A 15869-nucleotide genomic window follows, 5' to 3' on the forward strand; every position below is an offset into this window, starting at 1 on the left:
GGTAATTGTGGAACACAACCTGACCATCATTGACCAGGCTATTGGTGAGTAATTGCCTCGATATTACGGTCAAAAACACTATCCATCATTTGGCTTTTGATTAGGAGTAGGTTTGTAATTGGCTAGGCTGGCTTTGTGGACAGGCTATCTATTGACAATTTTTCAATTATCAGGTAGATGCCACTGTTGTAGCTGTACTGCAGCACATGGCTGGGAAAGGTAACTAGTTTTGGAGCACAGGTCTTCAGTGCTACAGCTGCGCTGCAACCAGACCAATAGCTGTTGCTGTATCTAGTACACTCAGCCATTTCTTGACATTACCTGAAGGGAATCAAATCATTACTAATATCCCCTGATTATTAAAATTAATATCTTAATTCAATTCCACATATTGTTTGCTTTGTCTTAATAAAAATTTCCTGATATTCTTAAAATGCTATTATTAATTTGAGCCTGTATCCTTTTTTCTGCATTTTAATTTAAAGTAATATGTTTTTTAAGTTTCTTTGCATTCTAAACCATCTTTACAATTTCTAGAAGATCCTCTCCCAAATAATAATAATAATGTCTCTGTTCCACCTGGAAAAAGTTTCTCCAGCCTTCCTCGGGTTGGAACCAATCCATTTTTGTGTACATTAAAAGGTCTTTTAAGGCTATAAGATCAAGATGAAGATTGCCGACTTCCGGTTGTGACCATGGAGTGAATGTCCACATACAGGGCTGCTCCTGCTTAAAGTCACAGAAAAGAGCTCTTTTTACACCGAATGGGTGGGATTTTGATGAAAAGATGTAGGTGAATGTTAGAGGAGTAGTTTACTCCTGGAGTGGTATGTCTTCTGATCATCACACCCAGCAGAAATATGAGAGAGATTTGGCTGGAGAGTTGAAACAATCTTGTGCTGCACAGTATCTTCCAGCGTGCAGGCGGGGGAGGGGCAAGCTGGAAAGCCCCAGATACAGGAACTGATGGCTTTTATCAAGGAGGAATTCCATAAACAGAGGAAAGAAATGCGTGAGGATCATGCAAAGGCCATTGCAGAAGCTGGGGCACCCCTGAAGAGTTCTCTGGAACAGGTGGAGAGGTGTTTAGAAGTGCAGGGGTCACAGATTCGGGAGATTGAAGGAATGATCTCGGACCACCGTGATCGTGTGGTGGCTCTCGAGGCGGAGCTGGGGCTCCTAGGAGACCTTTGTAAAACATTGATGGCAAAGGTGGAGGAGCAGGAGAACACCTCGAGAAGACAGAACCTGCGAATAGTGGGCCTACCTGAAGGAGTGGAAGGTGTGAGTGCCACGAGGTACGTCTCGAAGATGCTGGTGGCAGAAGGGGTGCTACATAAGGCGCCTGAAGTGGACCGAGCGCATAGTTCCCTGATGCAGAAGCCTAGAGCTGGGGAGCCGCCACAGGCGGTGATCGTGAGACTCCATACATTTGTGGAGAAAGAGAAAATTCTACAGTGTGCCAGGGAGAAACCGACCTGCGACTGGGAGGGAAATAACATCCAGATATATCAGGACATCGGAGCAGAGTTGGTAAAGCGGCGGGCAGGTTTCAACAAGGCCAAGGCGGTGCTGTACCGGCAACAGATCAGGTTTGGGGTGCTCTACCCGGCAAAATTCTGGGTGATGTTCGGAGGTCGGGAGTATTATTTCGAGACCCCAGAAGCGGCCGAAGACTCCATTAAGGAGCATAAACTAGGGGAGAACTGAGCAGACAATGCTTGGGAACCGGGGTGCTGGCACTTTGTAATTGTTGGAAGCATGTTTGTTTGAAGTGGGTGTAGGGATTGGGGGATTCTTGCCTTTTTTTGGGGGGTGAGGTTTGCTGTTCAATGTTGAGATTGCAAGGAGTTGTAGGGGTGAAAAGTTTATGTGGGGATGGATGACCCCCTCTCTCTTCTCCCCCCCCCCCCCTGTTTTATGGGACTGTGTGTGTTTAACATTTGTTTGTTTGTTTTTGGAGAAGGCTGCCTGGAGTTCAGGAGGAAGTCCTCGTTTGGGTGGGGGGGGCGTTAGGGTCAGGAGGAAGCCTTCCTTGAGCTGAGGAGTGCGAGGGAGGGGATGGTCATTAGGAGGTGCCTTTGGGCAGGGGCAGCCACGCGAGCAGGTTATGCAGGTGAACGGAAGTGAGGTGGTGGGGGAGAAGGCCAAGAGGGGTGTCTGGGGGGAGGATGGAAAGGGGAGGTGGGGGAGGGGGAAGGGGAAAAGGGGGGGGGGGGGGGAAGGTTTCTGCGACGTGGCAGGGGGTGAGAGATGACATGGTCAAGGGTGGAGAAAGGGGCCATCTGGGATGGGCTAGGTACAGAGTGGAATTAAAGGGGCGGGAGTTAAGTGGGGAAGATGACGGACGGTAGAGGGGATTGGAGGCGCAAGCCTCCGGTAAGGTTGGTAACACGGAACGTCCGGGGACTGAATATGCCGGTTAAAAGGTCGTGGGTGTTCGCGCACCTCAGGAGCTTGAAAGTGGGGGTTGTCTTTCTGCAGGAGACGCAACTCCGTGTGAAGTACCAGGTTCGGGCTGGTTTTTCACTCGGGGTTTGATTTTAATGAGCAAAAGAATGGGATTTGTGAGTGTGAAGGAGTTGAGGGATCCAGATGTGAGTGGGGTATTGGAAGGCGCTCCGATAGTGTTGGTAAATATGCCATATTTATGCCCCATATTGGGATGATGTGGGGGTTGCTGGCAGCAATCCCGGATTTGGCCGAGCACCAGTTGATCATGGGAGGAGATTTTAACTGTGTCCTAGAGCTGAGGGTGGGTAGGTCTAGCCCCAGGTCAGTGGGTAAGGTACGAATGGCAAGGGATCTGGGGGGGGTTTATGGAGAGGATGGGTATGGTGGACCCATGGTGTTTTCAGAACCCAGGGGGAAGGGAGTATTCCTTTTTTTCACACGTCTCTCAGGTGTATTCGTGGATTGACGACTTTGTAGTGAGTCGGGAGATTTTGGTTGGAGTGGAAGGGGCAGAGTATGCGGGGATAGTTATCTCGAACCATGCACCCCACTGGCTGGAGATTCGGTTTAGAACGGGACGAGAGCAGAGGCCGGGGTGGAGGTTTGACTTGGTTGTTGGCAGATGGAGGTTATTGTGATAAGGTGCGGTTGGCGATTAGGGATTATGTGGAGTTCAATCAGAATGGGGAGGTGTCGGCGGGCATTTTTTGGGAAGCACTGAAGGCAGTCGTCCGGAGAGAAATTATTTTGTTTACGGTTCGTGCAAATAAGTAGAGGGCGGAACATGACCGTCTACTGAGCAAGATAATGGAGGTGGATAGAGAATATTCAAGGGTGCCCATCGTAGAGAGATTGGCGAAGAGGAAAAAGTTGCATGGGCAGTTTGACAGGCTGACAATGGGGAGGGCGGTAGGGCAACTGCGTAGAGCAAGAGGGGTGCAATACGAGTATGGGGAGAAGGCGAGCCGCATGCTGGCGCACCAGCTGCGGAGGCAGGCTGCGTCCAGGGAAATATTGAAGATCCAGGCTGGGGATATGGTGTTGGAGCCAGGGAAGATAAAGGAGGCATTTAGAGAGTATTAACAGGGACTTTGAGGCAGATCCGGGGGGAGAGGAGGGGGACATGGGGCGGTTTCTGGACGAGCTGGAATTTGCCCAGGTGGATAAAGCAATCAGGCAGGCGTTGGAGGAACCCCTGGGGCTGAGGGAGGTGCTGGATAGTATTAGAGGTATGAAGTCGCGGAAGGCCCCTGGGCCGGATGGGTACCCGGCGGAATTTTATAAGGAATTTGCGGCAGCCCTGGCACCACATCTGCTGGGGGCATTTAATGAAGCAGTGGAGAAGGGGGAGTTTGGGCTGAGATTTGTGGCATGGGTGTGGTTGCTGTATGTGGCGCCAAGGGTGAGGGCGAATGATACGAGCTCACGAAGCTTTGACTTACACGGGTACGAGGCAGGGCTGCCCGCTGTCGCCGCTGCTGTTTGCGCTGCCCAGTGAGCCATTGGCGATGGCTCTCGGGGCCAGCACAGTGGCAGGGATAATGAGGGGACAGAGGGAGCATTGGGTGTTGCTCTATGCCGATGACCTCTTACTGTATGTTTCGGATCCGTTGGAGTGTATGGGAAGAACTATGGGCCTGTTGCGGAGATTTGGAGGGTTCTCAGGGTACAAGCTGAATGTAGGGAAAAGCGAGGTATTTCCGGTGAATGAGCTGGCATAGTGGGCTAATTTAGGGGGGTGCCATTTACGGTAGCGAGAGATATGTTTAGGTATTTGGGGATTCAGGTAGCGAGGGAATGGACAGGGCTCCATAAGTGGAGCTTAACGAAGCTGGTGGATGAGGCCAGGGAGGATCTTAGGAGGTAGGACACATTGCACTTAACGTTGGTGGGGAGCGACCAAGTGGTGAAAATGAATATTCTGCTGAGGTTCTTGTTTATCTTTCAGGCTCTCCCAATCTTTATACCAAAGGCCTTTTTTTGGAAAGTGGACACGATCATCTCTGACTTTGTATGGGCAGGGAACGTGCCGTGGGTGGGAAGGGCCCTGCTACAGAGGCAGATGCAGCAGGGGGTTTGGCGTTGCCGAACTTGCTTCATTATTATTGGGCGGCCAATGTGGACAAGGTGCGGCAGTGGTGGGAAGGAGAAGGGGTAGAGTGGGTTAGGATGGAGGAGGAATTTTGCAAGGGGTCTAGTTTGAGGGCTATGGTGATGGCAGCATTGCCAGTGGCTCCAAGTAGGTATTCAGCGGTGCAGTCCACGGTGAAGATATGGAATCAGCTGAAGAGGCATTTTAGGGTGGAAGGGATGTTGGTGCTCACGCCGCTGTGCGAGAATCATGGGTTTGAGCCGGGGGGGATGGATATTGTATACAGGAGGTGGAGGGAAATGGGGCTGGTCAAGGTGAGGGATTTGTATTTGGAGGAAGGGTTCGCCAGTCTGGAGGTGCTCAGGAAGACGGTAGAGCTGCTGAGGGGTATTGAGTTCAGATATCTGCAGGTTAGCAACTTTGCACGAATGGCCTGGAAGGGGTCGCCTAGTTTACCGGGATGCACCCTGCTGGAGCGACTGCTGCTTACGGATGTGGAAAGGGAGGGAAAAATTTGGAATATATTTAAGTGGCTGGGGGAGCAGGGTGGTGAGCGGATGGTGAAGATCAAGGAGAAATGGGAAGTGGAGTTGGGAATTGAGATCAATTGGGGAGTATGGTGTGAGGCGCTGCAAAGGGTAAACCGGACCTCCTCTTGTCCAAGGATGAGCCTGATACAGTTTAAGGTGGTGCACAGGGTGCATATGACTCGGGCGAGAATGAGTGGGTTCTTTTTGGGAGTAGCAGATGAGTGGGCGGAGGCCAGCGAATCATGCGCACATGTTTTGGGGTTGCGAATAATTGGGAAAATTCTGGGCGGGAGTGTTCGCGGTCTTAGCCAGGATAGTGGTGGAGGAGGTGGACCCGGACCCTTTGGCGATATTTGGGGTTTCAGAGAAACTGGAGCTCATGGAGAGGAGGAAGATCGATGTCGTGGCCTTCGCCTCTCTGATTGCATGGTGATGAATTTTGCTGGAATGGCGGTCGGCATCACCAGCAAGGGTAGCAGCATGGATGGGTGATCTGTATGACTTCCTGCAGTTAGAGAAGAAAAAGCATGAGTTAAGAGTTAAGGGGCTCTGCGGGAGAGTTTGAGAAAAGGTGGGGGATGTTTGTGACCGTGTTTGAGGAGCTATTTGTCGCAGGGGGGTGGGGTGGGTGATGGTGAGGGGGGAGTGAAAAAGGAGAAAAATCTGTACAGACTGTATAGTTGATTGTTGGGAAGTGTGTTTCCCGGGGTGTTTACTTGCTGTAACCTGCTTTGATGTAAGTTTGTAATAAAATATGTTTTAACAAAAGTTGAAAATTGCCTTCTGTGTCATCTTTGACATAATGGCTGGTATGTTTCCAGCCACTGTTACTGAAAGTGGGACCCAACCTTGCTTCTGGAACCCTGAGTGAAGTTACAACACCGGTGGCCAATTAAGAGGTTGCCGTTGGGATTGGGGGCATGCACAGTGGTTATCAGTGTTGTTTCACACGCCAGTGATCCAGGTTCAATTCCCGGCTTGGGTCACTGTCTTTGCGGAGTCTGCACGTTCTCCCCATGTCTGCGTGGGTTTCCTCCGGGTGCTCCGGTTTCCTCCCACAAGTCCCAAAAGATGTGCTTGTTAGGTGAATTGGACATTCTGAATTCTCCCTCAGTATACCCGAACAGGCGTCAAAGTGTGGTGACTTGGAGATTTTCACAGTAACTTCATTGCAGTGTTAATGCAAGCCTACTTGTGACACTAATAAAGATTATTATTATTATCCTTTAGTTGAGGGTGGCAGCCCAGCTCCCAAAGATATAGTCCCACTTAGAGGGCCAGTAGCTTGGCAGTCTCGGCAGAGTCGGCAATGAGGTGGCTGCAGGAAGAAGTATAGGGAGCTCCCATGCTGCCACGCTCTAAGGCCATGTAAGATTTGTAACTACTATGCTAGGGCCAGGCAACAGAGTCCAGTGATCGGGAATCAGTTGGGGAGAGCTGCACCTTTAGCAGTGACCTCTGGGTGACTGTTGCTGCCACTGAGTATTACCCAGGCCATGGAGTGGTTCTGAAAGAGGTCCCCTTCCAGAGGAACTGCTGGGCGACCACCAGGGTTTACCTTACAGTATCCCCATCGGCCCCTCTGAACACGGGTAAAATGCTGCTGAGAGCAGGAAGTAGCTCTTATTGGTTTAATTGGCCACTCACTGTTGGGCTTCCCTTTCACTGCCAGTTTACAGGGTCTCCTGATTCCCAGCCCATCTCCGGAGGTTTAGTAAAATCCATCACTATGGCTCATGATGGGGACTGATTCTGAACCATGTGACTCTTCTCAGTTTATGCTAACCTGTGTTGAAGTACCGCATTAAAATAAATTTCCTCTTCTTGCATACTTTTTCTATCTCTTTATAGAGCAGATAGCCCTCTTTATGCTGATATAATGGTTGAATGGAATACATTTCACAGAATCATAGAATTTACAGTGCAGAAGGAGGCCATTTGGCCCATCGAGTCTGCACCGGCTCTTAGAAAGAGCACCCTACCCAAGCCCACACCTCCACCCTATCCCCATAACCCAGTAACCCCACCCAACACTAAGGGCAATTTTGGACACTAAGGACAATTTAGCATGGCCAATCCACCTAACCCGCACATCTTTGGACTGTGGGAGGAAACCGGAGCACCCGGAGGAAACCCATGCACACACGGGGAGAACATGCAGACTCCGCACAGACAGTGACCCAAGCCAGGAATCGAACCTGGGACCCTGGAGCTGTGAAGCAATTGTGCTAACCACAATGCTACTGTGCTGCCCACGTGCCCTGTTTGAACTACAGTGTTTCATAAGTTATATAGCTGGGATGCAAAAATAAATGTTCTTGAATATTCTTCGGTTTATCATGTGAAACTGGACCTGGGCCGTCTGGAAGCCATATTCGGGGCGTCGGACCAGCCGGGGTTGGAAACGGTGCACAGGCAGATGTTGTAGCCTTCGTCTCGTTGATCGCCAAAGGCGGATCCTGATGGGATAGAGATCAACCTCTCTTCCCTGGCATGGTGGGGGAACCTGCTGGAATTCTTGACTCTTGAGAAGGTCAAATTTGAGCTGAGGGGAAGGGTGATGGGGTTCTACAATTCTTGGGCTTTATTCATTATGCACTTTCGAGAATTGGATTAAAGCGAACATTAGGGGGGGAGGGGTTGGGAGGAGCGGTTGGGAGGGTTGTGGGGAGGGGGACTGTATGTGTTGATGATGACTGTGGATGATTCCTGATTCCTTTTTGTTATTTGTTTATGTTAACATGCGGGCTGCTGTTTTGGGGGTTTGGTGGAAGGATGGGATTGTTGTTATTGATATGGGGAGTGACATGGCGTCTGTTACCGATTATTGTTGGTGGGCGTAAATTTGGGAGAAAATGTGAAAAAGGAAGAGAATAAAAAAGTTTATTTATAAAAAAAAAAAGAATATTCTTCTGTTTACATTGGTTAGGATTAAAGGAAAATGCACATATCATGTAAGAATGGTGAATATAACCACCTTGATGAGCAATAAATGCTGGCCTTGTCTTACATTCACATCCCATGAAAGAATTTTAAAAATATGTTTTCTTGTTAGAATGTAATTTGGTAGAGGGTGAAGATCATGTCGAGGTGAACGGGGATGTCTTTCAAAAACCATTTGTGGAGAAGCCAGTGAGTGCGGAGGACCACAATGTTTACATATACTACCCAACATCTGCTGGTGGAGGAAGCCAAAGACTCTTTCGAAAGGTATGTATTGTATGATCTTCTACCACATAGTCAAGAGAATTGATATTTCAGAAAAGTTAAAAAGATCTGAATTTATTTTCTAAATAACAACTTGCATTTTTTATTGACCTTCAATGTAGAAAAAACATGCTGAACGACTTTAAAGAAGTGAAGGCTGCGCTTTGTGACACGGTTAGGAGAGGTTCAAGGGATATATTTTGCAAAGGGTTTTAAAGAAAGATGGGGAAGTAGAGAGGCAAGGTGAGGAGAGAGTTAAGAAGTAGGGTTGTGGCTGCTAAAGGGCTGTGGCTGTTGCTGAAGGTGAAATGAAAGGAGTGGTTTCAATTTCAAATAATGGGTCAGTATGAAGTACTGTGCGTGTGCACACATGTCTGGACAGACAACCAAAGGGAGTGGTTTTAGGAACTTCTCAAAGGAGGAGAGGTCAAGTGGTAGAAAGATATAGCTGGTGAATTCCGGAGCTTAGGCCTTAGTTTACTGAAGGCTGCCAATGAAGGAACAATTAAAATCAGGGATTCAGAATTGGAGATTTGTTAGTTTTACAACTAAAGGAGGTTGCAAAGATGGGGAGGGGTGAGACCACTGAAGAATTTGAAAACACGAATGAGACTTTAAATATTGTAGAGTTGTTGGACTGAGGTCAATATTGGCCAGTGAGCACAGGTGATGAGTGAATGGGACTAGACAGGAGTTACGATGCTGGCAGCAGAGTATTGATTCGTAAAGGTTTGTGTAGGATAGAGGATAGGAGAGATGGCTGGGCAAGCATTGGTCTAGTCCGTTCTTGAGCTAGCAAAAACAAGGCTGAGGGTTTCAGCACCAGATGAACTAAAGTCACAGCAGAGTCGGGCAATGCTAAGGAGGGGAAGTAAGCTGCATACTGCTGATCAAGTGGATATGTGGTTGAGATGCCACACGGGTAAATATCTTATATCGTGTTGTTTCAGATTGGCAGCAGAAGCAGTGTCTACTCTCCTGAAAGCAATGTCCGGAAAACAGGTTCTTATATATATGAGCAGTTTATGCCAACAGATGGTACAGATGTGAAGGTACGGATATTCAAATATTATCCATTTTTAAAACCATAATGCACTTTTCAGGCTATAATCAACATAGGATTTGAACCATTTCATTTGCAACAGCATCATACAGTTCGTATAATAATCCCAGTGCTCTAGAAAGATTATCTTTGCCATGAAGAAAAATAATTTGTTTTTACTGTATTTCGCAAAGCACTGTAAAATATATTAGAAATGGCAACTATCTTACTTGATAGAAATAAACTGCACTTGAAGTCAACCAGTTTTGCCTTTCTCAATTAGGCTATTGTCTAACAGCAATGTTGTATATAATTTTCGCTAAAAAAAACATTTTTTAAGGTTTACACGGTTGGTCCAGATTATGCTCATGCAGAGGCCCGCAAATCTCCTGCTCTTGATGGTAAGGTTGAACGAGACAGTGAAGGAAAGGAAGTTCGCTATCCAGTCATTCTGAATGCTAGAGAGAAGTTAATTGCTTGGAAAGTTTGCCTTGCTTTTAAGGTAGGTGGTAGAATAAAACACATACTTACAATTAGTTCGATTTAATGTTTGACTGTAATGAAAGTAGTGAAATCTCTGAAGAATGACCATTGTTCAAGTACTTTAGAACTGCAGTTTTGTAAAAAATCTTCACATATTTGAAGAGCAAACTTTGAACACTTCAAACTGATCTTTGAAATCATGAACATGTTTTGAAGCATTTGTGAGAAGTGTCATGGTGTGAGTTGACTTAAGCTCTTTCTCCAAGGGCACTGCAAATTGTATTTAATTACTGAGGTACTGTAAAATGCCAAAGTAGCTTAAAAATGTACATTGTGTTAGTGAATATTATTCTTCAGCATATGTATAATTCTCAAATATTACCAGTTTTAACTTCTGTATTGAAATGTTTTAAAATTGTAGACTAATTGAATGAATGCATTAGTTGGAAAAATACTTCTGTGCCCATTTTGAGGTTTGATGATGATAACTGGAATTTTTGAAAAAACTACAAGTCTTCCTCAATCCAATGTGAAACGTGACCTTAGAAATATGAGACGTAGACTGCCTGGACCGGATGGGCTACACCCCAGGTTTCTAAAAGAGATAGCTGAGGAGATAGTGGAGGCATTGGTGGTGACCTTTCAGGAATCACTGGAGCCAGGTAGGGCCCCAGACGACTGGAAAGTGGCTAATGTAACACCACTGATTAGGGAGGGAGGCAGATGACGGGAAATTATAGGCCGGTTAGGCTGACTTCGGTCATTGGTAAGATTTTAGAATCCCTTCTTCAAGATGTGATCGGGAAGAACTTGGAAGTGCATGATAAAATAGGACTGAGTCAGCATGGCTTTGTCAAAGGGAGGTCATGTCTGACAAATCTGTTAAGAGTTCTTTGAGGAGGTAACAAAGAAGTTAGACAAAGGAGAACAAGTGGACGTAATTTATTTACATTTCCCGAAGGCCTTTGGCAAGGTGCCGTATAGGAGATTGTTAAATAAATTAAGAGCCCATGGTGTTAAGGGTAAGATTCTGGCATGGATAGAGGATTGGCTGACTGGCAGAAGGCAGAGCGTGGGGATAAAGGGGTCTTTTTCAGGATGGCAGCCAGTGACCAGTGGTGTGCCTCACGGGTCTGCTGGGACCACAACTTTTCACCATAATTTATCTGGAAGAAGGAACTGAAGGCACTGTTGCTAAGTTTGCAGATGATACAAAGATCTGTCGAGGGACAGGTAGTATTGAGGAAGCAAGGGGGCTGCAAAAGGATTTGGACAGGCTAGGAGAGTGGGCAATGATGTGGGAGATGAAATACAATGTGGCAAAGTGTGAGGTTATGCACTTCGGAAGGAGGAATTTAGGCAAAGACTATTTCCTAAATGAGGAAATGCTTAGGAAATTAGAAGCACAAAGGGACTTGGGAGTCCTTGTTCACGATTCTCTTAAGGTTAACGTGCAGGTTCAGTCAGCTGTTGGGAAGGCAAATGCAATGTTAACATTCATGTCGAGAGGGTGGGAATACAAGACCAGGGATGTACTTCTGAGGCTGTATAAGGCTCTGATCAGACCCCATTTGGAGTATTGTGAGCAGTTTTGGGATCCCATTTTTAAGGAAGAAAGGACCCAGAGAAGGTTCACAAGAATGATCCCTGGTATTAACAGCTTGTCGTATGAGGAACGGTTGAGGACTCTGGGTCTGTACCCGCTGGAGTTTAGAAGGATGGGGGGGATCTTATTGAAACTTGCAGGATACTGCGAGGCCTGGATAGAGTGGACATTGAGAGGATGTTTCCACTTGTAGAAAAAACTAGAAGCAGATGACACAATCTTAAGGGGACGATCCTTTAAAACAGAGCTGAGGAAGAATTTCTTCAGCCAGATGTTGGTGAATCTGTGGAACTCTTCGCCGCAGAAGGTTGTGGAGGCCAAATCGCTGAGTGTCTTTAATACTGAGATCGATAGGTTCTTGATTAATAAGGGAATCAGGGGTTATGGGAGAAGGCAGGAGAATGGAGATGAGAAAAATATCAGCCATGATTGAATGGCGGAGAAGACTCGATGGGCCGAGTGGCCTAATACTGGCTTTTATGTCTTATGGTCTTAGATGATTTGACTTCAAGCTGATGCCATTGACTTATCAATTAGCTGTTGAAATTGAGCTACAGCACCATGTAAAGTTGGGACAGTTTAAATAATTAAGAAAAACTTTCCTTGCATTTGTATTTATTTTTACTGCATTGATATTAATTTTCCTCTCTTTTATTTTTGATAGCAAACTGTTTGTGGCTTTGACCTGTTGCGAGCTAATGGCCAATCCTATGTCTGTGATGTTAATGGCTTCAGCTTCGTCAAGAATTCCATGAAGTATTATGATGATTGCGCAAAGATTTTGGGGTAAAATATTTGTTCTATCAAAAAATTACAAAGCTCGAAAAAAAAAAAAATTGAACAACTTTGGTACAAAAGCTTCGCACAATTAATTGGTATTTAGAAAAATCTGGGTACAATTCTGATGCAGTAATTTTCTACAATTACAAAGTGCACAAAGTAAAATAATTTTACACATAATATCTCCAGGAATGCAGGCTCATCTCCCTATCTGTAGCTCTATATCCATCTGCTTCACGCAACTATTGGTTTTAGCACCAAGAAATATGTGACTGGTGAGCAGAATCCTCAGCCATTCTTTTTTGTTTTATATATTTGTAGAAACTTTTGCTATCTGTTTTTATATTCTGAATTAGTTTACCCTCATAATCTAGCTTTTCTTTCTAGCTTTTTTCATGGCTTTCTGTTGACCTTTAAAGATTTCCCAGTCCTGTAGTTTCCCACTAATCTATGCCACTGTATGCATTTCTTTTCAGTTTGATACCCTCCTTTATTTCCTTAGATATCCAAGTCTGATTAGCCCTTTTCCTACAGTCCTGCCTCTTCACTGGTATATCTGGACACATCTCCATTGACCTTCCAAGCCATTCTCTGTCCTCTCTGGATAGCCGAGCCATTACTGAGAGAACAAGTCCTGCATTCAGACTTGCATGTTCTGAGCCCAAGACTTGTTAGGATAAGATCTTGGCTTTGCTCAGCATTGACCTGCTAATGTGCTCACTCTGTGAACTTCAAGCCCACTGAAGAACAACAATGTGAGATGAGGTTTGATGCTTTCAACGCCATCTACTGATCCAAACACCGCCACAAATGAAATGTAGACCAACCTAGGGCTCTCTTCCTAAAGTGCATGTCTTGGTTTCAGACACTAACACTGAGGGGACCCAAGGCTCAGAGTATCATTGCCCTTAACCATAGCAGTCCCTTGAGGAATCAGGGTTCAAAACCTAACCATCATACATTCCATGTAGATGCAGATTTAAATGCATCTCTTTGACAACACAAGGATCCAGAGACTAGTTGCACTGAGATTAATATCATGAGAATGTTAATCTTATGAGAGTGGTAGGATGACTAAACTTCGAGACAAGAGGATTCTTTAATTTAATTAGGACAAAACAGCTTTAACTGCACCCTCCATATTGTGTCAACTTGCTGATTTGGTGACTTTATTTGGTCTACGCCCTTGAAACAATTTTCTGTTTCTCTGAACTTGAAGCTTTGCACCTTCGATGAGGTGTGGTTCCTTCTGCAGTGCATTCTGAAGCCCTTCTTCTGTATTGAAGCCAACCCAACATAATCCTCTATGAAATCCAGTTTCTTTGTCAAATGGAAGAAGACATTTCTTGACAATCCAAATTGTCCAAAATATTCTTTGATTTCTTTGATGGCCAGGGTCCAGGGGATCCGCGACACAAAAATCTCGATGCTCTTTCTGGAAGGAGCCGCCGCCGCTACCATCTTGTAACGGCCGCCTCCAATGCCTTCAGTTGACCAGAACATTCACATACCCAGCCATTGAGTTTTATGTGTAAAATATTTTTATTCTCCATTTTCACATTTTCTTCAGAATTTACACCCCACCAACAAGCAGTAAACGGTAACAAATACAAAGTCAATCCCCTTCTCAACAACAACGATCCCACCCTCCCACCACCTCAAACAACACCCCACCTGACAATATAAGCATCAAATAAAACAAACCCTCCCAAGGTGGGAAAAAGAAAGGAAAAAAAAAGAAAATAAAAAGGAACCAGGAATCGCCTATGGTCACCATTGACCTATAGAATCCACCGCCCCCCCCCTTAACATTCAATGCCATCCAATCCCCGAAAGTGTACCATAAATGACACCCATGAATTGTAAACCCCCCCCCCCCCGACTCCTCCCCTCCACTTTCTCTTATAAAACTCCTCCCCCCCCAACCTCTGATCCCCCCCCCCCCCAAACTTTCCGCCCCAGCTAGACTCATCGGAACCTGTTCTGCCAGGCTCCGATGGCTGCAGCACCTCTCCCATTTCACTCCCATTCACTGGCCGGCTTAAACTGGCCAGCGTGGAGGCCCCAGCCCGGGTCTCTTTCCCCTTTGCGCGGTCCCAGGAAAACCAAGAAATCCCCTTTAGCCCACAAACCCCGCACACACACCCAAGCCCCAACGAACCATCATTGCAAGTGAAAGTCCCATCTCTTCCCTTGTCCAAATATATACAACGTTGGCTCATTTAGCACATACACCAGCACGCAGTGAAAAAATACAGTTACATGAGGCTACATCGGTACATGACCATTTCTCAATTCAGCCACAGTCCTTCTGCCTCCGCAAACTCCTCCACTGCTTCCGCCGTCCCAAAATAAAAGTCCTTGGACTTGTAGGTCACCCTCAACTTAGCTGGGTATACTATGCCGCACTGCACCTTACTGATGTACAGTGCCTTCTTCTTCACCCAGCTGAAGGCAGCCCGCCTCTCCACCCGCTCCACCGTAAAGTCCTGATAAATGCGTATACCAGCTCCAGCCCACTGCACCACCCGCTTCTGCTTTACCCAGCACAGGACCTTCTCCTTCACACTGTACCTACGAAAACACAGAGTCACTACTCTTTGCGGCTCACTCTCCTTTGGTACAAGCCTCCACGACCAATGAGCCCGATCCAGTTCATATCGGGAGGGATCATTCCCCTCCCCCAATAGCTTCGCCAACATTGTGGCAAAATACTCAGTCGGCCTCGGGCTTTCCACTCCTTCGGGCAGACCCACAATCCTCCGATTCTGTCGCCTGGATCTGTTTTCCAAGTCGTCCATTTTGGCTCGCAGACCCTTGTTGATTTCTATCACCTTCCGCATCTCCTTCCCCATCGAGGAAAGTTGATCACTGTGCTGTAATAATGTCTCTTTCACTTCCTTCAGTGCCTCATCTTGCTCCCGCACCTCCGCCACTGCGCCCAATACCGCCGACCTCACCGGGGCAATCACCTCCTCCACCAGCATTTTCAATACCGCTCCCATCTCCTTCCTCATCGCCTCCATGTGTTTTCTCAACTGCCTTTCGAGTTCCACGGCCATCACCGTAGTCATTTCTTCAGCCATGGGCAATGCGGCCATCCCCTGGTGCCCCAGCCTCCACTTTTCTTGTCGTCCCCGCGGTGACCTTTCCACTCCCCAACGGACTTTCAGCCGCTTTTTTCACGGCCATTTTTAAACTTATTTTTGGCATTTCCCTTCACTGTGCCTTCTCTCTGCTTTTGCCGCCTCCGTTGCCCCTGGGACTGGGCGTTAAACCCCGAAAATGGCGTTCCCGAACGAGAGCCCTCCAATGTGCGGCTGCTTCCCGCCCGCCGTCACCGGAAGCCCTCCAATTCGTTTTATGAATGCAATTGTTTTGTGATAGCACACCCGAGAACCAGAAGTGACATCCAAAATGTTTTAACTTTCCTCGCCCTACCTTGCACCTTGGTGCCAATCTGACACCTGCAGCAGAGGTGGAGGCTACGTCCTGATGCGTATGATGACTCTGTGGACATCGTCTGGTGACCTGGAGGGCTCCTGCCTGACGAGGATCTCCTGCTCAAGGGCAGAAGTTCATTAAGCGACCTGCACTGCTGGAGTGGGTGTGGGCACAAGCAGAGGGGACTTTGAGAGGCTGCATACCCTTGGAGCGTCCTGCGTGGAAGTCCCG

At 46.9% G+C, this 15869-nt stretch overlaps 2 protein-coding genes across 2 annotated transcripts in view; one reads left to right on the plus strand and one right to left on the minus strand.

Annotated features, from left to right (window-relative positions):
- The window catches only part of LOC140429425 (inositol hexakisphosphate and diphosphoinositol-pentakisphosphate kinase 2-like), a 295210-nt gene that overhangs the window by 99974 nt on the left and 179367 nt on the right, over positions 1 to 15869 (plus strand). The window contains 4 exon segments of the mRNA XM_072516386.1: positions 8132 to 8286; positions 9234 to 9335; positions 9666 to 9827; positions 12079 to 12200. Of these exon segments, the coding sequence (XP_072372487.1) occupies positions 8132 to 8286; positions 9234 to 9335; positions 9666 to 9827; positions 12079 to 12200 (541 nt within the window).
- Positions 13297 to 13655, minus strand: LOC140429931 (SRA stem-loop-interacting RNA-binding protein, mitochondrial-like). The gene is given in 2 exon segments (XM_072517526.1): positions 13297 to 13547; positions 13550 to 13655. Coding segments are annotated over 2 exon segments (312 nt in total). The 3' UTR covers positions 13297 to 13341.

This window comes from Scyliorhinus torazame, chromosome 9, assembly GCF_047496885.1.
Source record: "Scyliorhinus torazame isolate Kashiwa2021f chromosome 9, sScyTor2.1, whole genome shotgun sequence".
Lineage (NCBI taxonomy): Eukaryota > Metazoa > Chordata > Chondrichthyes > Carcharhiniformes > Scyliorhinidae > Scyliorhinus > Scyliorhinus torazame.